The 26903-nt window shown below is 40.6% G+C and overlaps 1 protein-coding gene across 1 annotated transcript; it reads left to right on the forward strand.

Annotated features, from left to right (window-relative positions):
* Window positions 1-7162: 7162 nt before the first annotated feature.
* On the forward strand, window positions 7163-15596 carry MFSD4B (major facilitator superfamily domain containing 4B). The gene is made up of 4 exons (XM_065401382.1): window positions 7163-7390; window positions 10297-10465; window positions 12227-12343; window positions 13537-15596. The coding sequence occupies exons 1-4, from the start codon at window positions 7163-7165 to the stop codon at window positions 14769-14771; spliced, it is 1749 nt and encodes a 582-aa protein (XP_065257454.1). The 3' UTR covers window positions 14772-15596.
* The last annotated feature ends 11307 nt before the right edge of the window (window positions 15597-26903 follow it).

The following is a 26903-nucleotide window of genomic DNA, read 5'->3' on the forward strand; positions in this document are numbered from 1 at the left end:
TGGCATGTCCATGCACACTGCCTGTGTGTACATGTTATTGACATGGGTCTATCTCAAAGAGGGGGTTGAGCAGGAGGTGGAGAGGATGGTTACATGTCAGGATTGTAAAGGATCTTCTGTGGCTGGTGATGTTTCAGTGGCTAGAGTAAACCCACACAATGAACCTAACTGTGCAGTACTGCACTGTGTGGGAAATCTGCTGGGCTTCAGCTGGTGATCAGCTTAAGCCCTGGAACCCAAAGACTAATTGCTTGGAGGGAAAGTTAAAATCCCTGTGACTGCAATGAAGTATCTGGGTTACTCCCTTCGAGGATAAGTTTGTTAGTCTGATAAGATAAAAAGGTCAATGGACCAAGGATTTCCCAGAGGTATAAAGAAAAATCATAGCTCGTGAGGCAGCCCTCCATGTTACTGATGAGGTCCCTCTTTCCCATTGTAATAGGGCTCCCTCAGAAGCCATGCTGCCGTTAGGTAGCCACTTGTATCCTAACAGCGTCCTTTGCCCCATCCCTGCAGTGTTGATGGCCAGGAGAGTGGGTAGCATTTAACTCTAATTCTGAAGGATTTCTGGTCCATGGATTAAAATAATTTATCTCTCTTGCTGCTCTTACATTTATTGCTCTAGCTCAAATTGTACAGGTCTGCGCTGTAGATTTAAAGTTCCTCCTGGGTCTAAGACTGCTGATGGCTCATGCACAGGGAGGAGGGCAATGTAGTTCTGTATGATGAAATTAATTTTCTCAGTTTGCTTAAAAAAAACCAAAACCTAGGAAATTACATACAAGAACCATTAGAACATTCAACCTGTAAAGCCAAGCTCTCAGAAGTTCAGAAATGCCAGAATTAAGGTAGCCTGTGCGATCTTACTTTGACCCCCTTATGTGTATGTGTTATGGTGCAGACTTCAATTACATGAGCACATACCATTTGTTCTATAATACCTCTCTATCTTATGCAGTGCCCAGGCCAGACAGAGAATGAGAAAGAAGGTTGCAAGAAGAGAAGGGGCATTTTCTTGTACCTAACACTGGACTGTGTCCCAGAAGAGGGGTTCTGCTTTTACCTCTTGACACTAACTGATGTTTGTCAAAATGATAACACCTATGGGCAGAAGAGGCTGGATTAAAGTTACACAAATAGGAAATGCCAGAACTAACACTAACTTTTGAGTGCTTGACTTTGCAACCTTTATGTTCTTTTAACATAGGTGAGGTGTGTTTTGTTTTTTTTTTTGTTTTTTTTTTTGTATGTTGTATGATAAAAGCAAGAAATCATCTATACTGTATTTATTTGTATTGTGCTTGTACCTACAGGCCCTAGCCTCACTGTGCTAGGTGCTGTAAAAACATACAACAAAGCTGCTGTCCTTGCCCTGAAGAGCTTGTGATCTAAATACAAGACAAGAGATAATGGATATAGTAAACAGCTGTAACACTGAGACCGTAAAACTTATGGTGTAAAGAGGAGTAAGCCGAGGAAGGGCACAATCCTGCAGGTACTCACCAGCATAACATAAAAAAGAACTACAAAAATATCAAAACATAAGAGGTCCTGCTAGAGAAGTAATGTAATGCCCTGATTTACAAAGGGCATTGGTGCTGGCTATAGCACAATGTGGAGGTGATTCAAAAGGTAATTTCCTCTAGCTTTCCAATAAGATATAGGAAAACCTGTCTTGAATAGTCACAAGGGTCTGTGGCCTATTGGTAAAGGTGGAACAAAACTTTACTACAATACACTGGGAATACTTTCTGGTGGTCTCAAGGTAGGATACTGGATAAAAAGGTTGGTCTCAGACAAGTTTTACTGTATCAAATTTGACCTATGGGGCTGTCATAAGTTATGTAACTCATTTGGGGTGGGTCTTTAATCTTGTGAATTTGGTCCATTATTTACAAAGTGTTACAAGGGGTGGGAATTTTTTTTTTTAAAGGTTATGTAATTTATGGACAGCCCCTGTGACCTTTGGCAGTGTGGACTGCCAGTCAAGGACTGAATGAATAAGGAGGAAGAGCTCTTCTCTCATGCAGAACAGAGCTGTGGCATACTGGATGGTATAGAGAAGCCTGTACTGCCACTGCCTCTGCTAGAAAATAAAAATTGTAAGGAAAGCTCCTATAGAATGAGGTGAGCAATAAATAATATTTATGTGGCCATGGAAGCTCCTCAAATACATTCTGAAAGGATTTGGTAATGGGGAAGCTAAATATATTGGGTGGGATTATTTTATTGGAATTTGGCTCTAGGACAGAATAAAAGAAGGACCTGGCAGATGCAACCACCAGAAACATAATATGACACTTAACATAGGAAACAAAGACCTGTTTGTTAAGTAATCTGAGACTGAGTACAAGAGTCATTTCTCAAGTTATTATTAGCACAACAGCTTAATAAAATAAACTGTAACCTTTTTTGTCTCCATTCCAGTTTGCATAAAATAATATTGCAAGTATAAATTAGCTGAATATGATAGCCTATTGTTCAAAAAGTCAATACAATAAAATAAAACCACACAACTAAAGTATTTGAATCTGAAAGGATATTCTGCCACATTCACTTCAGGTTATCTGGGTTTTGGACTCTCCTATCGAGGAAAGAAAATGAGGCAAGATTTTAAGGAATTAACGTTGTTTGAGGATTAGAAGGCCTTTTTTTCAGAAATTGTGGCACCTGTAGCTTCCTCAGACTTCAAATGAAGCTGTGGATGCTCAGCCCTCTAAGAAACATAAAGCTATAAATTGCTGCACTGTTAAGGCTGGATTTTCAAAGCTGTCCAGACAATCACATCTAAATTGAATGAACAACTAGCGAGATTGCGTGTGCAAGCAGAGTATTTCTACACACGGATTCATATTTGCTTATTTGCAAGTACTCAGTTTGCACACAATCATTGATAATCGTATGCACAATGTTCTATGCTATGTTAGCATCTATAGTTGTGAAAATCAGGCCTTTAATTATATTCAAACATAATACCATTGCCTAAGGGGAAATTATTCAGGAATAAGGTAAGATGTGCATTTAAAACACTATTGCTAGCTGGAAGAACTCCCTGTGTGGACTCTTATTATGGAAGTTATTCTACTATAAGTTATTCTATAGCTATAATGGAAAACTGTAGTTATTTAGAAACAGCTATGCCAGTCAATTTCCCCATGTACACAAGCCCTAAGAGAGACAAAATCTTTCAGACACTGTTATTCAAAAGCTCACTCTCTGTACAGGTAAAATATATATCAAATTATGACAGGTTTCAGAGTAGCAGCCGTGTTAGTCTGTATCCTCAAAAATAACAGGAGTACTTGTGGCACCTTAGAGACTAACAAATTTATTAGAGCATAAGCTTTCGTGGGCTACAACCAGGAGTTGGTGATATACATAAGCTTCGAATATGCATCCGAAGAAGTGGGTTGTAGCCCACGAAAGCTTATGCTCTAATAAATTTGTTAGTCTCTAAGGTGCCACAAGTATATCAAATTATGGCAGTTTAGATTAGGGCTAGGTGTTTCCATATCTGAGCGTGTGGGAACCTCCCTTTCTGTAAATATACACTATATAATATCTCTGTGTGTGCATGTTCTTGTAGAGAGTTAGTGTGTTTAGTTCCTAATATGAAGTTTAAGACTTTGGAATGCAGACTTGTACTCAGAATAACTGTAGGTACAGTGTGGTCCAAAATGGTATTTGCTGGGTTAATCAGGGTGAGCACATGAAAGGGGGAGATGTTATATTTACTTTAGCTCACAAAGGTATATGCAAGCCACTGGAATACAAGGAAGCCAAGTAACTACATCACTTGTAATCTTTCCTTATAAACTGAATGTAATTCTACTGTAAACAGTGGCTTTCAAAGTATTCAGGAATAATTCAGTCAGAAAACTGTTGATTTTTCCCCCTCCAGTAGTCTCTGTTCACAACCCCTTATGGTTCTGTTCTATAATAGTTTCCATTATAACTCCATTTCCAGCCATATAACTGTCTGAAATGTACACCTTTCACGCTGAAATTTTCCAAACGTGGCCTTTAACCAAAGGGTAAATAATTCTAGAAAGTTTGAGGGGGGAAAATGTTTAATTTGTTTTTGAGTGAGATGAGAGTGAAAAAAGATACTTTCCCCATTACAAAACATGATCTCTTGTTTTTTTTGTAAATAACTTGATAGCTGAAATAGCTGAGAACCAAGAGTTGAAATTAGGCATGGAAATTGGCTTCCCTAAGGAGGGCTTTTAAGGGTTCTGATGGGAAAAAAAATGGTTTTAATTTACTGGACTATGAGCCTCTGGAAATCACACTGTCTGAACACGTCATAGATCTTGCATGAAGTGTTGTTGTAGCCATGTTACAGTATATTAGAGAGATAAGGTGGGTGAAGTAATATTTTTTTTATTGGACCAGCTTCCATTGTTGAGAGAGACAAGCTTTCCAGCTTACACAGAGCTGATGTGGCAGCTATGTAAATGCATATTTAAGTTTATCCCTGTTCAGCAAAGGACTAAAACCCTATTGACTTTAAGGGGACTTGAAAGTGTGTGCTCAACAGTTAATTATGTGTTTGTGGTCTTTGTGGAAGTGGTGCTTTATTGAATCTGTCTATTGCACACCTTTTCAGTGAAACTCCCTCCTTATTCCCATTTATGGGTAAGATAAGAAAGGCACAGAACTGGCACTGCTAACATTTTGGAAAGTGTCCACGAATTTTGGTTGCTTTATTGTTTAAGAGCTCTGCTGCTGCCATACCTCTCCAGTGTCTCAGCAGCTGTGTCTAAAGCACTGAGCAGCTGGAACACTCAATAATTTAGCTACTAGTGAGTGCTCATTACTGCTAAAAACAAGTCCTAGGTGTTGTAAATTAGGCACACACAATGAGTAAGCGCTCTTGGAAAACTTATGCCTGTCAGTGACTTGCCCAACCCACTTTCCAAAGGAAGTTTGTGCCAGGGTTAGGAACAGAACTTGGAGCAGGGCTGCTCAACAATTACAGGTGGGGGCTGTTACCCTGTCTGCAAAATGACAGGTTTCAGAGTAGCAGCCGTGTTAGTGTGTATCCGCAAAAAGAACAGGAGTACTTGTGGCACCTTAGAGACTAACAAATTTATTTGAGCATAAGCTTTCATGGGCTACAGCCCACTTCATCAGATGCATAGAATGGAACCATATAGTAAGAAGATATATATACATACAGAGAACATGAAAAAGTGGAAGTAGCCATACCAACTGTAAGAGGCTAATTAATTAAGATGAGCTATTAGCAGGAGAAAATTTTTTTTTGTAGTGATAATTAAGATGGCCCATTTTAGACAGTTGACAAGGTGTGAGGATACTTAACATGGGAAAATAGATTCAATATGTGTAATGACCCAGCCACTCCCAGTCTCTATTCAAACCCAAGTGAATGGTATCTATTCACTAGATTAAAATTGCATATTAATTCAAGCTCAGCAGTTTCTCGCTGGAGTCTGTTTTTGAAGCTTTTCTGTTGCAAAATTGCCACCTTTAAGTCTGTTACTGAGTGACCAGAGAGGTTGAAGTGTTCTACTGGTTTTTGAATGTTATGATTCCTGATGTCAGATTTGTGTCCATTTATTCTTTTGCGTAGAGACTGTCCGGTTTGGCCAATGTACATGGCAGAGCGGCATTGCTGGCACATGATGGCATATATCACATTGGTAGATGTGCAGGTGAAGGAGCCCCTGATGGCATGGCTAATGTGATTAGGTCCTATGATGGTGTCATTTGAATAAATATGTGGACAGAGTTGGCACCGGGCTTTGTTGCAAGGATATGTTCCTGGGTTCGTGTTTTTGTTGTGTGGTGTGTGGTTGCTGGTGAGTATTTGCTTCAGGTTGGGAGGCTGTCTGTAAGCGAAGACTGGTCTGTCTCCCAAGATCTGTGAGAGTGAGGGATCATCTTTCAGGATAGGTTGTAGATCTTTGATGATGTGCTGGAGTGGTTTTAGTTGAGGGCTGAAGGTGATGGCTAGTGGTGTTTTGTTATTTTCTTTGTTGGGCCTGTCCTGTAGTAGGTGACTTCTGGGTACTCTTCTGGCTCTGTCAGTCAGTTTTTTTCACTTCAGAAGGTGTGTATTGTTTTAAGAAGGCTTGATAGAGACCTTGTAGGTGTTTGTCTCTGTCTGAGGGATTGGAGAAAATGTGTTTGTATCTTAAAGCTTGGCTGTAAAAAATGGATTGTGTGTTGTGGCCAGGATGGAAGCTGGAGGCATGTAGTTAAGTATAGGGGTCAGTAGGTTTCCGGTATACGGTGGTGTTTATGTGACCATCGTTATTAGCACAGTAGTGTCCAGGAAATGGACCGCTTGTGTGGATTGGTCCAGGCTGAGGTTGATGGTGGGATGGAAATCACGGTGGAATTCCTCAAGGGCTTCTTTTCCATGGGTCCAGAAGCTGAAGATGTCATCAATGTGGTGCAAGTAGAGTAGGGACGTTAGGGGACGAGAGTAGGGGGCCTTACCCTGCAGCAAGCACACACTGGGGCTGGCCTCTCGCGCACAGCAGGGGTCGGGTAAGCCAGACAGGGGCCGTGACTCCCCTCCCCGGCCAGCAGGCTCAGCTGAGGCCTTTGGCGTCATTGCACGGTGGTGCTTTGTCTGGCACATGGGGCGTGTGCCGTGGCACGTGACCCCTCCAGACCCCGGGGCCGGGCTGCCTGCCAAGGGAGCGGCAGCTCCCCCGGCCTCTGGCAGAGCACAGAGCGCGGGCACGGGCGGGGCGGTACAATGCTGGCCGCTGCCAGTCCGCCCCCGAGGTTGCCAAGGTGGCCAGGTGCACACAGTCACGTGCCTCGCGCATGGCCGCTGTTCTGGGTGGTTTGTGCTCACGTGCCCACAAAGCGAAAACGAGGTTGGTGAATAGGGAGGGGCGGGCAAATCTGCCGCCATTTTGTACCCGGGCCAAGCGCCCTCCCGGGTCCCCCAGCTGCCAGGCAACATCCGTACGCGGGCAGCGACTGCGAGCCAGTCACCGCCTCTCAGCTCCCGGCGTGCACCGCGGTAGGTGGGGCGGGGAGACGCGGTGCACGCTGGGAGTTGTAGTCCCTGGCTCGTTCCGCGCGTCACGTTAGTGGAGACGCCGGTGTCTCGGTGTCCGCGGCCCGTGGGGGCGGGGCCGGCCCGGCCCGGCCCGGCCCGCTCCCCGCACTCGGAGCCATGGCTGGCGCCGGCAGGAAGAAGCAGGTTCGCTTCGCCCGGCCGGAGGCGGAGGACACGCGGCGGGGCGGTGAGGGGCCGGCGGCGGAGCAGAGTCTCCTCCCGGAGCCCGCGCCGCGGCCTGAGGTGATCGTAGCCGGCGGCGGCAGGAGCCGGGGCGGGGAGAGAGCGGCGCTGCTGCTGCGATGGTGCATCTCCGGGGTGCTGTGCTCCGCCTTCCTGGGCCTGGTGAGCGGGGGTGGGCCCGGGCTGGAGCTCCCCTTCCGCCTTGCGGGCACCGACGGCCCGGGGCAGCCCCTGTGCTGGGGGTGGACCTGGTGAAGGTGATGGTTTGACGCAGCCCCTTCTCCCCGGGGGCAGGTCCCTGTGCGGGGCTAGTGAGAACAGGACCTGCAGTACTGGGGCAGAGCAATGGTCCCTCTAGCCCCATCTCTGGTCTCTGACAGGGCCGCGGCCAGCTGCTTCAGCGAGGACCCGAACAGGGTAATTAGTGATAGATCTCAGAGTAGCAGCCGTGTTAGTCTGTATCCGCAAAAATAACAGGAGTACTTGTGGCACCTTAGAGACTAACAAATTTATTAGAGCATAAGCTTTCATGGGCTACAACCCACTTCTTCGGATGCATCCGAAGAAGTGGGTTGTAGCCCACGAAAGCTTATGCTCTAATAAATTTGTTAGTCTCTAAGGTGCCACAAGTACTCCTGTTATTTTAGTGATAGATCCACCCCCTGTTGTCCAGTCCCAGCTGCTGATATATGGAGGTTTAGGGATACCCAGAGCATGGGGCTGCATCTCTGACTATCTTGGCTAATAGCTATTGCTGGACCTATGCTCCATGAATGTATGTAATTTTTTTTTACCCCAGTTACAGTTTTGGCCTTTGCAACATCCCCTGGCAACGAGTTCCACAGGATACCGGTGGGCTGTGTGAAGAAATACTACCTTATGTTTGTTTTAAACCTGCTATCTATTAATTTCATTGGGTGACCCCTGGTTCTTGTGTTATGTAGAGGGATAAATAACACTGCTTTATTCATTCTCTCCACACCATTCAGATTTAAAATTTTTATTAAGATGATGTTAAAAATAAATTGTGAACAGAGTTTGAGCATAGAAGTTTCTGGTTATCAGGGAATAACATACAGATTATTGAGGGTGCAAAGTTTGGTTTAAGATAAGGTGGCATGAGGAATACATAATCTGCAATATCCCCGATTGGGGGTAAAAGGTGGATGGGTCAAAGTACAGACATTGAGATATGAGGGTATGAAGTTCATAAAGTGGCTATGTTCGGGTGTGGAGTATAATGAGTGGATGTGATGATGAGGATGGATTGACCCTCATTTGGTGAGATTTAATGTTTAGGGGGTTTATGGTTCCAGTTCATATAATCCAACGGAGAAGGTCACTTGGTCCCTTTCTCATAGTGGGGGAACGATGTCTAAACTAATGAGTCAGCACAGAGAGCATTGATAGAGCCCTAGGGTTGAACTCAGCCATGTGGACTTCCTGGTAATTTCTAGATAGTATTTTGGGCTTGGTTTGTCTAACAGGCAGGTGAAACTATCCCAGCTGCTCAGCTGCTTGAGGAGTAATGTTTCTGTAGCATTGGATTGTATAAGAACCTTTATTTTGCACAGCATTGAGCACACTGCTGGTACTGAAATGATGGCTGTCCCAGACAGCTAAGTTTTCCTTTGGTATTGTTCTCATGATGAGGTACTGTGAAACTCACTTGGGTGCTCCACAAGCTTATTCCAAAGGTGACTGCAAGCAAAACTTAAATTTCACTTGGTGCTTTTCACACAGTTAAAAGAAAATGTGTATGTAAATTTAGAGATGATCTCGCTAGAACAGATTTGGATTACATCAAGTGATATTTTAATATTTATTATTCATTAGTAAGGCTAAGATTTTGTCCTGGATATTTTTAGTAAAAGTCAGGGACAGGTCACGGGCAAAAAAGAAAAATTAATGGAAGCCATGACTTGTCCCTGACTTACTAAAAATATCCGGGACAAAATGGGGATCTGCGCATCCCCAAACCACCTGAAGTGGGGCAGCTGTGCAGGGGACTGCGGGATACCCCTACTGCCTGCAGCTCCGGGGGTTGTCCGCTGCCTGTGGAGGCTGAGAGCTATGGGGTGCCCCCGGCTCCCATGTCACCCCCACCCCCACAGGGGCCAGAGGCTCATGGTGAGCCGGGAGCCCGGGGGTTCCCCCGCCACGGCTGGAAGTTCCCATGCTGCCTCCACTGCCTGCGAGCTTGGGGGTTCCCCACCACCCCCCGATGGCCGCCAGAGGCAGCAGGGGTACCCCGCAGCTCCTGGCCCTGTGGGCGGCGGGGGACCCTGCAGCTCCCAACTGCTGAAGTCATGGAGGTCGCTGGAAGTCACGGATTCTGTGACTTCCACGACCTCCGTGACTAAATTGTAACCTTATTCATTAGAAGTATTACCATGGCACCTAGGAGTCATAGTCCAGGACCAGAACTCAATTGTGCTGTACAAAAACAGACAAAAAGACTATCCCTGCCTTGAAGAGCTTGCTGTGTAAGGCTGTCTATACTGCCACTTTCAGCGCTAAAACTTTAGTCATTCAGAGGTGTGAAAAAACACCCCCCTGAGTGACAAATGGTTTAGAGCTGAAAAGCGCCAGTATAGACAGCGCTTTATCACCGGGAGCCACACTCCTGGTGATAAAGCTACCACCCCTCGTTTGGGGTGGTTATTTTTTATCGTCGGGAGAGGTCTCCCCCAGTGATAAAGCGTGACTATACTGCCCACCTCACAGCGCTGCCGTGGCCGCACTGTAACATGGGCAGTGTAGACATACCCTACGTAACCTGCCAACCTATTTCGGGCTTGTCTTAGGTGAAATTCCTTACCAAGTTGTAAGTTAAATTGATAACTGGCACTTTAAAACCAAAATAAGAGTGCCCCCAACATAAGACTGCATTGTTTAACTAAATCAGTTTCTAAAGTGACTTAATTAAAATGGTATAATTTTTGTTTGCAGACAAAGTCTTAGTAACATAATATGAACTATATCATTTCTTGCTGCTGGTGAGAGTTTATTTTGTTAACCTTCTGCCCTCTAAAATGAACAAACAAAAGATCCTCACTGTTTTTCAGGGTATGAGCATTGCTGTCCTGGGACCTACATTTCAAGATTTGGCTGCAAATGTGAATAAAAATGTCAGTGATATTTACTACATTTTCGTGGGTCGTTCTCTGGGGTACCTTGGTGGTTCAGTGATTGGAGGGATTATCTTTGACTGCATGAACCCTCATCTCCTCTTGGGTAAGTGTACTCAAAATAATTCTTTTGTATGTGACAAATGTATAGCTTGATGAATCTCTAATATCTTTATTAAGTGTCATAACCTGCACTATTTCCAGAGGGCTTGGTATAGTAACAAATTGTGAAAGTTGTGTTCAAAAATATATCTCAAGCCAGCTTTCATCTCCCTTACCTTGGTGTGTCATGCAAGTATCCTGTTGGCCTTTACCCCGGAGTCTTGCACGATGAAAGTTGCATGTATGCTTTCACCAGCATTGTCATACTCCTTTAAAAATATTGTACACTGCTGCAGGAGTGATGTAATTAAAAACTATGAAATTCTGTTTCTAGTTGTCAGTTTCATTCCTGTCTCCTTTTATTGCAAAAGACCATATCTATCTCTATCAGAACTGAATACAAGATGCCTTTTGCTGAAACAAAAAGAAGCAGAGTTGGATTTTTGTTTTTCTATATCAAATGGCTGGTTCTGAGAATATTTATATAAAACAAATCAAATTTGAAAATGGCCACATCACAAGCTACATGAGAAAAATGAGAGAAGCTCAGCTGAGACTCACCTCTGATCACCTGTATGCTGTCAGTGATACCATTTCACACAATTGAGTTACAACTTTACAAAAAAAAAAAATGTTGCAAACTCAACCTCTGTTAAAATACACTGCACCCGCTAAAATTGTTCGCCTGTTCCATTAAACCCTGACATGCACAAAATTTATAAATAAAATCTATTACCAATCTTCTGCTTTTAATTGATTCTCATTTATTTGTCAGACAGGAGGCAAGTAAGTAATCTGAAGACAAATTTATCTGAAACCTGAAACAGAGATTTCTGAACTAATAAAGCAAAATCTTTCATGCTTATCATATTCAAAAGTAAGGTGAACTGATGGCAAGCTCTAAACACAGTTATCTGTAGAACTGTTTCTTAGGTTTTGCCTTAATTTTTCATGTGTTGTCAATTTGAGAAATAATTCGCATGCTTTCAATTTTCAGTTGGATAAGCAATGGAGAAAAGATCACATCTCATAGGTTGACTAAGTTTAAATTTAATAAATTCTGTTAACAGAGCTTATTCTTTTTGAAACTCTACAATGAATTAGGAGCCTACTTATGATGTGGGCATATAACTTACTAATGTTAATGGAAGCTAAACTTGTGCATTGAGAGTAATTGGAGAAAATAGTTCAGTTGAGGACTTCCTAGTGTGATCACTAGAGCTGGTCAGAGGATGACATTTCAGTTTTGTGAAGAATTTGACATTTGAAAATTTGACTTTGTTTTGAATTGAAATGAAACTGGAAGATTTCAAAATTTTTCAATCTAAAATAAGCTGTGCTCTGTGATCAAAATGTCTTGGTTTGACAGAACCAGAATGTTTCATTTTGGTTTTTATTTTATATTACTATCTAGTAATGCAAAATAATTTTTTTTTAAACAGTCACTTCAAAATGAAAAACTGAAACCTTTTGTTCCAAAAATCTCAAAACATCCCATTTTACATTGTCAGAACTTTTTTTCAGTTTTTCTCAAAAAGTAAATTTTGCTCAAATTAGGCTCGATTTTGTGAAGTATTTTGATTTTAACAGGCAATTTCTGAGGAAAAAATGGTTCCATCTAAGTCTTTTCAACCAGCTGTCATGAACACTAATTCAGTCTATCATAAAACACAGATTTAATTATAATAAATTGACTGTTTTGGATCTCTGTAGAAGTCATGCTGAAAACTGGAGCTTCAGTATGGATTTTGGATTACCTTTATAGGGTTAACCATGTTGGGAACAGCAGTTGGTCTTTATGCCATACCATGGTGTAAGAAAGCGCTATTGTTAACTGCCCTGATGTCAGTCATTGGCACTTCCATGGGTGTTCTAGACACAGGTAAGTGAACTGATCCTCTTCCTGCTGCAGGAAGTCCTGTGGATTGAATGAGTCATTGGGAGTCTGTCAACTCCCCTTGTATCTATCTGACAGAATTGTTAGCACTCATGAGGTGCTAGAGATCCACAAGAGCTGAGTTTATGCTCATCATTAGGACTTCCAATTTGTGTGGCAAGCATGTTGTGTTGTCAGTATAGGCTTAGGGCCTGCTAAAATAGTTAAATTTTGCTTAGTGAAGGAGGAGGAATATGTATGTTTTGTTTTCTAGCATGCATGGTATATGTATGCTAAACTAAATTTGTGTTCATATCCATTGTCACTTGCCGTTAAAGTTACTCTCTCTCGCTGTTACTACAGTATCATCATCCATACTGAAGACAGTAAGAGCAGTTTTTTTCCTGATTGTGATGCAAATGGTGAGGTAAATGCCAGGCTGGAATAATCTCTAGAATGAATCTGCTGGTATATCCCTGACTGTATGTGGGATGGCACGGAAAGATTGCCAAGTACACCTTTACCCCGATATAACGCTGTCCTCGGGAGCCAAAAAATCTTACCGCGTTATAGGTGAAACTGCGTTATATTGAACTTGCTTTAATCTGCCAGAGCGCGCAGCCCCGCCCTCCCGGAGCGCTGCTTTACCGTGTTATATCTGAATTCGTGTTATATCGGGTCGCGTTATATCGGGGTAGAGGTATATTCCTCAATTAACTACTTATTCAACCCATTTGTGTGACTAAGTGAGTGAGCAGCTCTAATGCAAATTTGATGCTATCTGCTGAGAAGAGAGCCTAGGACTGAGTGTTACAGTCTGTCAAAGAAGATCCTGAGCTTTATCTGGAATGCCATAATAGTGCCAAATGGAACACTGTTTGAAATGAGCTAGTTCTTGTTCTTGAGATAAAAAGGTAAAAAAACCAGCATGTGCAGTGGAACCTTCTACTGCTTAATTTTTATAAGCAGAGCTTCACTCTAGCTAGATTTGCAGTTTGCACATTTCATGCCCTGAAAAAGGTAATGACCTTTGATTCCATATATTATAAAATAAGTTCTTTATAATTTGCTTCCACTGTAGATTGTTCTGATAGATTGACTAGATATATATATTAACTAAATAACGGATTGGGAAGAAACCATACTGTATCTTAAGTTTCCATATTAAATAAATGGATCCTCATTTCTTTAATCTGCAGGTGGAAATGTCCTTGCATTGAATATATGGAGAGCAGAGGTTGGACCACATATGCAGGCCTTACACTTCAGTTTTGCACTGGGTGCCTTTGTGGCCCCAATCCTGACAAAAATGGCATTGGGCAGCTTCATATCTCCTAAAGTCCAAACAGAAGATGAAAATACAAACCATTCTGTTCCGAGTGATATACCTAACACACGGTCTGGATCAGCAATGAAACTGCATTCTAATGTGAGCTTTATGTGGTCCTACATTGTCATAGGGACCTATATTTTGATAGTTTCTATGTTGTTTGTTGTTCTGTATTCAAGGACCGGCTCAGCACGAGATAAAGCAAAAGCTTCTCCGCAGAAATGCCAAATTGCCAAATACCACTATGCCCTTCTCATTCTCCTTTTCCTTTTCTTCTTTTGCTATGTAGGAGCAGAGGTCACCTATGGCTCTTACATTTTCAATTATGCAGAGGTTTATGCAGACATGAAAGAAAGTGAAGCAGCTGGTTTGAACTCCCTTTTTTGGGGAGCATTTGCAGCTTGCAGAGGACTGGCAATCTGTTTTGCTACCTGTTTCTACCCTGGTACTATGATTCTGCTGAGTGTCATAGGTTCCACTGTCTCTTCTCTGTTCCTGGCACTGTTTAGTAAGCATCCAATTTCGCTCTGGGTTGGGACAGCAGTGTATGGTGCTTCAATGGCTACCATCTTTCCCAGTGGCGTTTCCTGGATTGAACAGTACACCACCATACAAGGAAAGTCTGCTTCTCTCTTTGTAGTTGGTGGTGCCTTGGGGGAGATGTGCTTTCCAGCAGTGGTTGGGTTTCTTGAAGGAAAACTTCACAATGTCCCTGTGATGATGTATGCTGCATTGGGAACATCTGTAATGACAGCAGTACTATTTCCTGTGATGTATAAATTAGCCACTTCTCCCAGTGAGAGTAAGTTAAAAGATGGTGGTGGGAGCGAGGACCAGAAAGCTTTGTTGTCCAACTTTGAACTTAATGAAGATGAGGAAGATGAAGAGGATGCAGGAGAATGGAATGAAGCAGACTTTGAAGTAATTGAAATGAATGATACAGTGAGAAACTCTGTGGTAGAGACATCTCAAAAGATCCCAGGGGAATCCCCAGCTAAAGTGTCCATGCAGCCACCTTCAAACATATTTAGTTCTTCTCCAGTGATTGCTGTTAGCTCCCCAGGGAGAAAGCAATTCAATACAGACAGAGAGAAGAATGATTAAAGTAAAATCTAGGCTGCTTACTTGAAATGACTGCCTGGCTTCTGTAAGGTAATAAACAATCAAATTAGCTGTGATTCAGAATTTTAATAGTGGTACAAAGCCAAGTGTTTCCACCTCTGTGCTTGCCAAATCCCAGTTTATGCTTATTCATTTTAGTCTGCAATCATGCATCCTGGAGTGAAAAAGAATGTGTATGTTGGACATACTAAAGAGGGATTCCATGGTAATATGATCAGGTGTTTGTGTCATGGAACTAAAAGCAATTTAGACTAAACGTATGGGAAACATCTCTTAAATGTGAGGCTGTAAACAATTTCTCAAAGAAAGTGGTGGGCACCCTAATGTAACTTAAAGTGAGACTGTTCAGAGTATTTTAACCATATTTTTAGAACTATCCTGCATTGGCAGGAATAGACCAGGACACACAGCGATCTTAATTGATCACCCTCATACAAATCAGAAATCAGAGAAGAATCTTGAACTTCTTGAATCTAGTGAAGGGGATATTTCCATGGCACTTAAAGTCTGGTATGTAACATAAACCATGACATTACTGGAAAGTTAAACAACAAGGTGTCGGTTGTGTCCTTGTCCTTTTGGGAAAGTGGAAAAGTTGATAGCTCAACAGCTTTAGTTAATGGATGTATTGTTGACCTTGACTGGGAATTTCCTGGTTTTGTCATTTTTATGTAATGTTGTTTAAACATAGATTTCTGTGTTTAGTTGATTTTAAATCATGGAAACATCAAATGTGTTACACTGGAATAAAATATTTATTTAGGGAGGTTTTTAAAAATGTGTATTATGTACTCTTTCCAAGGTTGCTTTGAAGAATAAAACGATTTGTCACACATCTGCATTTTTTTATTTTGAGAGGGTGGAGAGAGAGGACAAAGGAGTTTTAAAAGGTAGTTGTGCTGATCTGCTATAATTTTTAATTCTTGATTGTTGAGCCATTATTAGCTACTCTTTAATCAGTGTTTGATGATAAACTACTGGTATCACAGGCAGTATACACAGTAGTGTAATTACTTTACGTATACCAAAGCTAAATTTCAAAGGTAATTTTATCTTTTTAGTAACCAAACCCCTAGTCCATAGTATTGATGAAGGCCCTTAACTCTCAAACCAAATTGTTCAAACAAAAGTTTTAAAGATCTGTTCTGGCTTTCCCTGAAGTTAATAGCAAAAATCCAGTGGGAGAATACATATCTTTTCAAAGCGAAATGTACAAAACTGTGCAAAGCTTAGCCTGTGGCACACTTCAATAGCTGTTTACTTACCTCTGGAAAATTAATAGGTTACAATTACTAATGAAACTTTCCCTTTTCTAACAGCCACAGTATTGAGTGCAATCCAAGTTCTGAAAGGTACCAGAAGGTGACCTATAACTGCTTCTTTTGTGCAAGTTGGACTGGTGCCCTCTGCTTTTTACTCTGGTAACATTGTAATGTTTCAGATACTTTGAGATAATGTATTTGGATGCTGCCTTAAGAGAAGGTCCATGTTTTGCACAGATGAGGTACAGTGGAGTGTTTCATGTAGTATTTATCAACATCTTGGGTGTGTAAGATTGGAAATACCATGCTGGGGGAGGGAGGAAACGCTGAGTGCTAGCAAATAAATAAATCACCATAATGCCAAGAACAGACAAATATAGAAAGTGTTGCTTAGAATTAATTTGGAGCCTTCCATTTAATGCAGTCCGTCTATTTGAAAACCCAGATTTTGAAGGCAGCTTTCTCCGAGGCTGCATGATCAAAACTTGCTTTTTGTATTGCTTATTGGATAGTTAAGACTTTTTTGCTGGTAATTTACTTTTGTAGTACGGGTTGCAGTTTGTTTATTTACATTTGGAGCGTTTCTGTTATGTGGTACTGGATCTTTTTTTAGAAGTTTGGGTTTATGACTGACTGCTTCCCCTCTTCCCCTCCCCAACAAATTTCACTTTCCGCTGAAATCTGAGGGGAAGAAATAGAGCAAGACCTAGCCATACTGGAAAACTTTTGCAGTTTATGGTGAGAGACAATGAAATCTTGAAGACATTTCCCCCTCCCCACTACACCATAATGTTAGTGTAAATGCCAGTGTATTGCCTGTTTTCCTGCAAAAGAGGGGAGCAGGATAAGATAATTGGATACTGACAGAAGACACATTTTAATAACGGACTGGTTCTGCACCTTGAGCTGTCTGTTCAGAAGGGTATATTTTACCTACCTGGGTCTGTGATTGAATACTGGTAGGTAACACTGCTCTACAGCCAAAATGCTTCTGAAATAAATGTAGTCAAACTTTACTAATTCTGGGTCACTGAGAATGAAAATGATGCTTAAAATTGTTGATTGGCTCTAGTTTTCAAGATATGCTATTGGGTCAGTATATACGACCCTTGACTTGGGAATGGCGGAGGATAAGTGAGTTATAAAGGGAAGGGATCTCAATTTAACCCAGAAATGACTAAAATACATCTTTGACTGGATCTATGAATAAATCTATGACTGGGTTTGGACAGTACTTGCTTTTTAGGCAAAACGATGAATGATGCAATCTGAAGCTGGTATTGCGTCATACATGATATGAATTGCATCATGTTATTCCTAGAAGTCATGGATGATGCAATCATAACGAAGCTTACATCACTCTGCTGAACAAATTGCCCTATATCAGCTCTAGAAATCATACAGTGTCGTGCTCTCTTATTTGTCAGTGTTTGATTTTGCAAAGGGACACATTTCTGTTTAGCCAAAGTGAGCAGAGATGCCTCGTACTTGTGTGAACAGTGCAGATAACTTCTGCTATGTTTGTGGTGAAGTGACTTTTGCATCACAAAAGCGCAGTATAACCACTATGGTTAAGAAAGCCTATCACCTTTATTTTGGCTGCAAAATTGGAGATCAGGACAATAGGTGGGCCCCACACATATGCTGCAACACTTGTGCAACAAACATAAACCGGACAGGTGAAATATTATCATGTAAAGCAACCATAAACACATGAAAAGACCTAGGTTTACAATTTATGATTAAAACTCTACTATCTACACAATATACATAGACATAAAATGTAAAAACTTAAATATCTTAGAAACAGTAGCCAATCAGTTGTTTTAATTGTCATATTTGAAGTCAGCACATCAAAATACATAATAAATAGCACATTTTATCTCTGAAGCAGACGACTTCTCAAAAATTGTAGACCAGTGTAATCTGACTAGTTTTTTTGATATAAATTTAAAAACAAACAAACTTCATAGCTTCTGTTGGAGTATCACACCTGCTATATCAATGCATTGCTAAACTTGGATTATGCTGTTTCAGTTGTTGCATGAAAGCTCTCTCCTTCTCTTACTTAACAGTGTAATGCTTGTAAATATTTAAGGACCATATTCTATTCTTGGATACATATGGCTGCTCATAAAGTCAATGGAAGCAGCTCTCCATATGCATTTACAGTACTAGAGTTTGACCTGCAGATCAGTATAGAAAATAACAGCTGAACTGCAATGGTAGAGATCTTGGCTTAAATAAGGAAGTCTAGGATCAGCTTTTGTGTCACATTCTGAAATGCTATTGAAATTCTACACTAATAAAGCACTTACCATTTAATACTATTTATGCATAATAATTGGAAAGCATGAATACTCTGTGCAACATGTGTGCATGGATGGCAAAAATCCCACAAATGACTTTGAAAACAAGGATATTAACAAAGGTGGTGAGTCTCTCATACTTCGTGCTTTTTTCCAGACTTTTTACAAAGGGGTGTAATAGATCTATTGTTGCTGCAGGATCCCGAACAGAAATGGTTACAACAACAGCAAACCTGACACAGTCATGCTGTCCACGCATGTGTGTTGTTTGAAACAAAACAGGTTTGACTACCTTTTAGAGGCGTTTTAGACTTTTTTTTTGTCAATCAACTGGGTTTTTACTAAAAGTGACACTCAAGCTTTAACCATTACTGGTTTTAAAGAGGAGCTTTTACTTGACATAAAATCTAAACACATGATGATGTTGAATCATCAGTTCTATTTTTTTTTTTTTTTTTTTTTTTATAAATGCTGTTTGGTGTAACCTCTTGTAAGCCAGTGAAGGGTGGGAAGAAAGTGGAGGCTTTGGACAGTAAGTCTAGAGCATCTCTTTTGGCATCTCCATTCTTTACAGCCAGTGATCTTGTAGCCAGAGGAAAAATTTTTTAAACCCTTCTGACGAACATACGTATTTTTAATAAACCATTTAAACTGAATAGGAATCAGGAATTTCATTCCTCTCTCCCATCAACATTAGAACAAGCATGAAACAAAGCAATAGGGCCAGTGCTGGGAGACTGGAAGGCTAAATTAACTTTTTTTGTGCTAAGGGAGGGATGAAGTGAGGATGAGGAAGACAAAAAGAAAAAGCAATTTGTAATACTGAAGAGGGAGGTAATGTAAGCAAGGTCATTCCCAATCAGTTTATAGACTAGTAGCGAAAATGAAATCCAAGCTCCATGGAGAAACTTGGACTCCATAATCTGAAACTTACTTTAAATTTATGATCATAGCTGCTTTCTTCACAGTGTAGCGAGATTACATAATGAGGTTTTATTTCAAGTTCACTGTATAAATTTCTGCATGATGCATGCACCTAAATAATACTTCATATATATTTATAATATATATCATATAAATGATCAGAGGGTTCCCCGTGATACAATACAAGAGTGGCAATGTGTAACACTGAAATAATTGGGGTAGTGTAAAGCTTTTCCTCAGTCACAGGACAATTGATGGAAAAGTTGAAACTAAGAAATGTGCTATATGGACAAAAAAACCAAATCTGTAGTGTAGGTCATCAACTGCTTTGACTGTCATGTGGATATCTAGAATCAAGTTATATATTTAAAAATTACTTAGTAATAAGCTTGTCTGTAAGCAATTCCTAAAACGTTCAGATTGGCCGCTAGCACCCAGTGAAATGTTTTGCAGTATTTTTATTGCGTGATCACCTTCTCTTCAAATTTGAGCACTTTAGTTATTGTGCAATGAAAACATTAACTAAAATGGTGATGGTAAGTACTTGCACAACAGCCAGCTTTCCCTCACTACCCCCTTTTTCAACTGTATTTAAATGTATATAGGCAGTTTTTGTACATCAGGTGATACATACTGTTAAATGTAAAATATACTAAAGAAAGACCAGCCAGGATGTATGTCAGTTTAGATTGATTAAGAAACTACGGTAATTAGTGTCATGCTGCATTAGAATATCACAAGTTTCCTCTGCTGTCATCTTAAGATCCAACAACTATATGAAAGTTGCAGCCTTATGTCAGTCACTCTGTTGGGGGATTTCTGGGCTTTTTGTTAGCTGGAAAACAAGTTACTGGTGTTTACTTAAATTCAAGTAACTTTAGTATATTTGAATGTTAAAAGCTTCCTGGTTAAACTGCAATACCTGGTAAGTGCCTTCTTTGTCATTTATTCAGTCATTAAGTGTTTAATTAGGACTTTAGTTGTGAATTTGATCAGAACCTTGAGACACAAAGTATTTTATACTAGAAACAACCAGTGTTCATCATATTTGTATTGGTTAATTTGATTATTTGGCAATACAGTTGTCATTTTAAGAAACCCTTGTTTCCTTAAGTGTCAGTGATCATCTTTAAATAGTACAACATTCAGTTATAGGCTTGGGGGAGCTGTGTTATGCTCAACGATAGCTAACTGAATTAATAGCAGTTGCTTATGTCATTGAGAATCACTGGTACAGACTGAAGAAAGAGGAAAACACTATAAACATTTGCACATCAGTGCAATAAGATCTGTCCCCTTCCTACATAGTTAAGGTGGACAGCTGCAGCAAATTGTCATCTATTAGTATGTTTTCATTTAGCCTGAAGATTGGCAATGTCCATTTAAAAAAACAGAATGCAATACTGTGTTTAAGATGAAGCATTTAAATGGTAAGGAACAATGTGAAGGTATTTTTGGTATTTGCACTTTTATCCCATAAATGAGACCGCACAAAGGTAGTATTCTCAAGTAGGCAACAGTTCTTGGTGGTTTTTCTGTAATTCCAGTCTTGCTGTTGCTACTGCTTATGCAATGATCTACACTTAAATTAATTCAGTTTTTTCCATCCTTTTACCCTTTTGTGTATGGTGGGTTTTTTGATTGAATAGATTTAGGTTGAAAACTGCTTGATGTTTACATGACTGTGTAATGTGAAGTTTATTGGATAAACTGTTTCTTGAATGTAATAAATTACTCCTGTTTGTAAATTAGAGCATCTTTTTACAATAAAACTTGTACTGTGTTTCTGAAAGCTAGTCGGGCTTTATATTTGCAACAAATAAAGGCCTATGACCTGTTTCTAGTAAAGTAGAAATAGTTACCATTTCCAACAGAAGCCTCCCAGTTTTGAAATTTCCACTTTTTTCCCCCCTCTCCTTCCATTACCCCCCTTAGACTAATAAAGAAAAAATGGTTTAAAGAAAACTAGTTTTTGTTATTTAGAAACCTCTTTCTCCTGTACAGGCGGTATAAGTTTTAAACAAAACTTAGTTTCTATGTAATTGTTTAAGAATGCTTTGAGGTCCCCCAAAATCCACAGTTGTGTGGTAATGAAAGGTGTTGGTTAAAAAGGGTAGCAATAAAAAACAATGAGTTAAGAACTGAGTGCAAATCAGTGAAAAGACCAACACGGGAGGAGAGGCAAGAGTTATTGGTTAACATCTATTTTTCACTAATCAAACTCTAAAATTATCAGTTATCAATCATGATGCAGAAATGAGACAAGCTATGCGAGGTAATATCTTTTATTAGACCAACTTCTCTATAATATCCTGGGACCAGCATGACAACACTGCATCCATGATGCAGAAGTAGGCCATCAGTAATTAGGGAGGATGTTAAATGCTTTTAAATCAGCACAGCTTGATAACTTGTGGCAAAGTTCTGTTCTTCTTTGAGTGTGCATGTGCTCTTAAGATACTGCAGCCATAGCTATTTGGATGATGCTTTTACTGTCTGTACTGATCACAGCTTCTAAGATGAAGTCTGACACTCCAACATACTGAAGTAATTCATAGTCAGTGGGGTTCTCAAGAAATGTGACAAAAGTGAGAATTCTTTGTAATATTTTTATGAACTAGCCATATGACTTTGTATCTATCCACTCTGTGTCACTACCTTGAGGGGGGAAAGAATTCTTTCCCTGGGAGAGGTGTTTGAGACATACAGCTATGAGGGCTGGCTGGAATCAACACATTTGAATGGAAGACCCTACCCAGACAGTGGAAACCTCTGTGACTGAAGACTTACTCCTACAGCATGTTATTTCCTTAGATGTAGACAAGGTTGAAGATTGGAGATGGAAAAGGGCTGTGATAAGAAGGTTCTCAAACACTATGGACTCTCGCTTAAGCTTACCTTTCTCATGCTAATGGAAGGACTCTTCAATGCTGTACACCAGTTGACTATTGAAAAGACTTCTTGGTGCCACTGCAAATACTAAGGGAAGTGCATTATGCCCTCTGCTGGTAATCGCACTCTCAGGACTCTTGCTGCAGAGAAGCAGTGGTTGTTGGAGCCCAAAGGCTCCATCTCTGAGTTGTGGCCACAGGTCTCCTGTGTGGCTCCTTGGGGTCCAGCAAACTGAAGGGGGGAATCCTAGGCAACTGTTTACAGGCTAGGGTATAGCTCCAGCCCCTGAGAATCCATGACAGAGCAGGTGCTGAGCCTATGCAGGTTGTACCAAATTTTAAAAAGGGTAAATGGAATGCTCCAGGTACCCGATAGGTCACTCAGCCGGACATCAATCCTTGGCACACTCAGTGATTACTGCCTGTGTCCCTTCCAAATTAAATGTTGGTAGCATAATTAATGCCAGTTAAGATGGGCTTTATGGAAAATAGTCTTGATCACAAGTTTGGTTGATACAGAGAAGGATAATATAATATACATGAACTTCTAAGGCATTTGATTTAATCCTATATCATATTCAGATTAAAAAAAAAGCACTATACAAAAAATCAATATAGCCCATATCCAACAGAGTGGGGGGAGGAGGGGGACAAACCCTGGCATGCAAGGTTTTAGTACAGCCACATGGAAAGTCATACATTTAAGAAAAGAAAACGCCAACCACATAAAGATGGAATGCACTGACAGAAAAAGGGTAATAAATATCCAGTTGAACATGAGGGCCTGGTACAATATTGTATCTAAGCAGGTGAATATCAAACAGGAATATAGAGAAAGTATTATTTCTATATATGGCATTAATGAAACCATTACTAGACTACTTCTGGTGTTCATATTTCAAAAGGGGCCTATGAGAATGATTTGTTTACTGGAAAACATACTTTATAGTAAGTGCTAAGATCCTCAATTTAATCTAAGAGGTGACTTGATCATGGTTCTACAAGTAGCTACATGGGCATGAGATTTCCAATAGAGGATGGCTCTTTTCCAGAAAAAGGCATAATAAAATCCAACAGTTGGAAGATAAAGCTAGACAAATTCAGAGTAGAAACAAGGTGCAGAGTTTTAGTACTGATGCTAATTAACCAGTGGAAGAACTTGCCTAGAGAAGTGGTAGACTCTCCACCACCCAAAGATCTTAATTCAAGACTGATTCAAAAAATCATGAGGTATGAAATTTCTCAAAGTTTCTTGTCAAATTACTAAAGGTTAATGCCTCCCCCAATGGAATTTGGAGGTAGTCCAGTAGTGTTGCTGGAGGCACAACAACTAAGCTCTGCCCTTCAGCTCAGACCACCTGTTCTTCCACTGCCAGAGAAACCACCAATTACTAGCATTGATGATGTAAATTAATCTTAAAACAATATGTTGGTCTTCCTTTAGAAATAAAATTCAATTTAGAGTCTGGCTATTTACCAGGTGACCAGTATGCACTGAATTTGGAGAGATGCTGCTAACAGAAAGAAAGAAACATCTCATTCTGCTGCACAGCTTCTCTCCTCATTCACTAATAATGGTAAGTAGCAAGGAATGAATCCCAGAAGTAGGGGGTGAAAGGATAAGTAGAGTTTAATTATTATAGTAGGCAGGAATGGAAGTTCCCCTCCATGTAAAGCAAGAACTTTATAAACCATGTGGGAACCAATCCAGTAACAGTTTTCTAACAAAGGCTGTTGCTGCAATGCAAACATACTTGTAGATCTTCCTCTGATGAGGCTCATACATCCCCCCTCCCCCCCCCAGGCATTCCTGTGAATAGTTTCCCATACCTAGCATGCCAACTGGTGCAAAACTTCACATCTTGTGTGCAGCAACTTTGAGGGCTCTTTCAAGGGAGAGGGGATATAGGTGCAGTTGCTCTGAAACAGCGACACCTGGTATGGCTGGTACCCATGTTTCTAAAGGGCTTAGTTGTAGGACTCCAGCCAAGCCTCCTGGAGAAACTCGAGTGTAGCTGAGATCACCAGAACTTTGGGATTATTATTACATTTCTATCACAACAGCAGAGAGCGATCAGGTGTGATGGGCACTGCACAAAGAGGCAGTCTTGCCCCAGAGGGCATTTTGTTTCCCCTCACACCTGAAATGCAAATTTGACCAGATCTATACATGAAATATCCTGGTCAAGTTCTGAGACCTGTGTGTCACAGGTCAATGGAGAATCCATGCTGAACTATATCTCTCTTCCGATGCCCACACTATCTGTAGGTGTTCCTGGTTGGGAATGTAGGAGTTTCTGCTTCAAGAGGTTTGTTATTTTTTGCACGTACAATGTGGAGTCCTTGGCTCTCTATCAAGTCCAAAATACCTTATAGGCCACTGGAGGACTTCAACTCTTCTTTTTCCTCTTTTCTGTATTCTTTATGTGAGCTGTCTTGAAAGACAACAGATTTTTCTCTGTCCAGGACATTATTTCCATTGCTCTCGAGAAGCTTTGATCTCTGGTTACGGAAGAGAGATAAATACTCATGCCTCAGTCGTAAGCCAGTAGGAGGTAGGGGGAGACTTCCTCTGCAAGTACCATAATTGCCTGCTATATGTTTCACCTTTCACCGTTGACTAGTGCAGCTGGTACTGGCCACTGTCATAGACAGGATACTGGGCTCGATGGACCACTACTCCAATCTCGTGGTTTCTTTTTTCTCTTTTTTTTTTTTTTTTTTTTTTTTTTTAAAAAAGATGTCAAAATGAACTAAAAGTACGATTACTATGATATTTTTTGAAAGTCTGTTTTCCAAGTATGCTTACTTCCATAATGGGTCTACAGTGAAAGTTGGGTTGGCTTTCAACATATTGTTTGTACTTCCCTGCACACGAGGCATTTGAATGTGCTCTGAGAATGACCCTCATTTTGTATTGCATCACATGCATGATTCTATGTCCTCAGGTGGAATTTCTGCAGGTGCATTTTGAGAAACCCAATCAAGAGTGAAACTAATGCATGGCACCAGCAAGCCTAGCCCCTTGAGATAATTGGACTGCTGATGCCCTTCAGGAAATGATTGATACAATGAAATTTTGGATCTTTGTACATCTTCAACATTATGGCCAGAGCCATGCCTGTTTTGACCTCTGGGAGAATAATTCTCTGCATTGGGATCAAAAGCTCCTTTTGCTTTTTGGAGAACTGATGGCTATGAATCCTTTCCAGCAGCTGTTGAGTTAAGAATGGCTCTTTTTCTCTGGACAGTCCTGATGAGGGACCTGATAACAGTCTTCAAATATGTTAAGGGCGGTTAAAAAGAGGATGATCAATTATTCTCCAGGTCCACTAAAGGCAAGACAAGAAGTTTTAATCTGCGGCAAGGGAGATTTAGGTTAGATATGAAAAAACTTTGTAACTTTAAGGGTAGTTAAGCACTGTGGATACTTTGAGGGTCCCGCCCTTCAGCCCAGGTTTGTTGCAGGACGTTCCCCCAGAGCTGGCTGGACAGCTTCCTCCGTGTCCTGAGACATTCTTGCTGAATATTCAGAAGCTCCTGATTGGGGTTTTCTGTGTAAGATGGAGACTTAGTTTGACTCTAAGCCCCATTTCTTGGCAGTGGTGAGGGTCAAATGACTGGAACAGGCAAGTCATAATTCACTCTCTGTAGCCTGTAAATGCTACTTCATGAAGGGAACACCACTTCGATTTAAGCCAGATGTTTGTAGGACAGCTCTGCCATGCCAGAGTGGGGGAAGAGGAGTCAGTCAGGGAGGTACTACAGCAGCAGATCCAGGTGGTTGAAACCATCATTCTGCTATTTACCCAATCAGAAAGAAGGAGAAGAAAGATTGTAAATTGCAACTGTATGAAAATGAATAAAAATAAAGGTTTTAAAACAAAATGGTTAGGAGAAACTGAACCACCAACTTGTTCCACCACAGGAGATAGAAAATATCATGGCCTGAGCTGAAGGATTGAATCTTAGTCCTGGAGCCTCCATCAACACCAGTGGACTACCTCCAAATTCCATTGGTGGAGGATATTAACCATTAGTAATGAATGCGAGGAGAAGTTGTGCAACAGAATGGATATCTTTCTAAAACACTGAGTTATAGGACAAATGGAAGTTATGGGCTTGATGCCTGGATTACAAGTTGATATTTGGTGACCTGTATTATACAGGTGATCAGTCTAGATGCTAATAATTGTCCTTTATAGTCTTAAAATCTATCAATCTATGACTTTCCTAAGCAAGCATCTCCATAGCCGAGTACTGTTTAGGATCAGAGACTTCCAATGAAACAATTTTACAATATTTTGCTTCTAACAGCTTCCTGTCTCTGCAATACTTGTAAATAATGTACTCTTCATTGCTGATTTTATGATAGACCTTGAAAAAAAGATGACAATGAGGATTTGCGAACAGCCGCTTTTCTTTCTTGAGTTTTGAGCTGATTTTTCTCCCAGCTAGCTAAAATATTAAAACCAAAGGCTCTGCTTGTTACCCTGTGATAGGTAGATTGACCCATGAGAATAGCAACTGTATGAAACAATATTACTGTTTTGACCCAGTGGAAGAAAGACAAGTCTGCTAATTAGCTGGTTTCCCTCATTCAGCACATGCATGCTATTGAATGAAGCGATGACTTGGACTGCAAATGTGTTAAGTTTAAAAAATGCATATAGATTTACCATAGCTCATATTTTATTCAATTTTAATATGGTTTCCATTATTAACTTC

Source organism: Emys orbicularis, chromosome 3 (assembly GCF_028017835.1).
Source record: "Emys orbicularis isolate rEmyOrb1 chromosome 3, rEmyOrb1.hap1, whole genome shotgun sequence".
Lineage (NCBI taxonomy): Eukaryota > Metazoa > Chordata > Testudines > Emydidae > Emys > Emys orbicularis.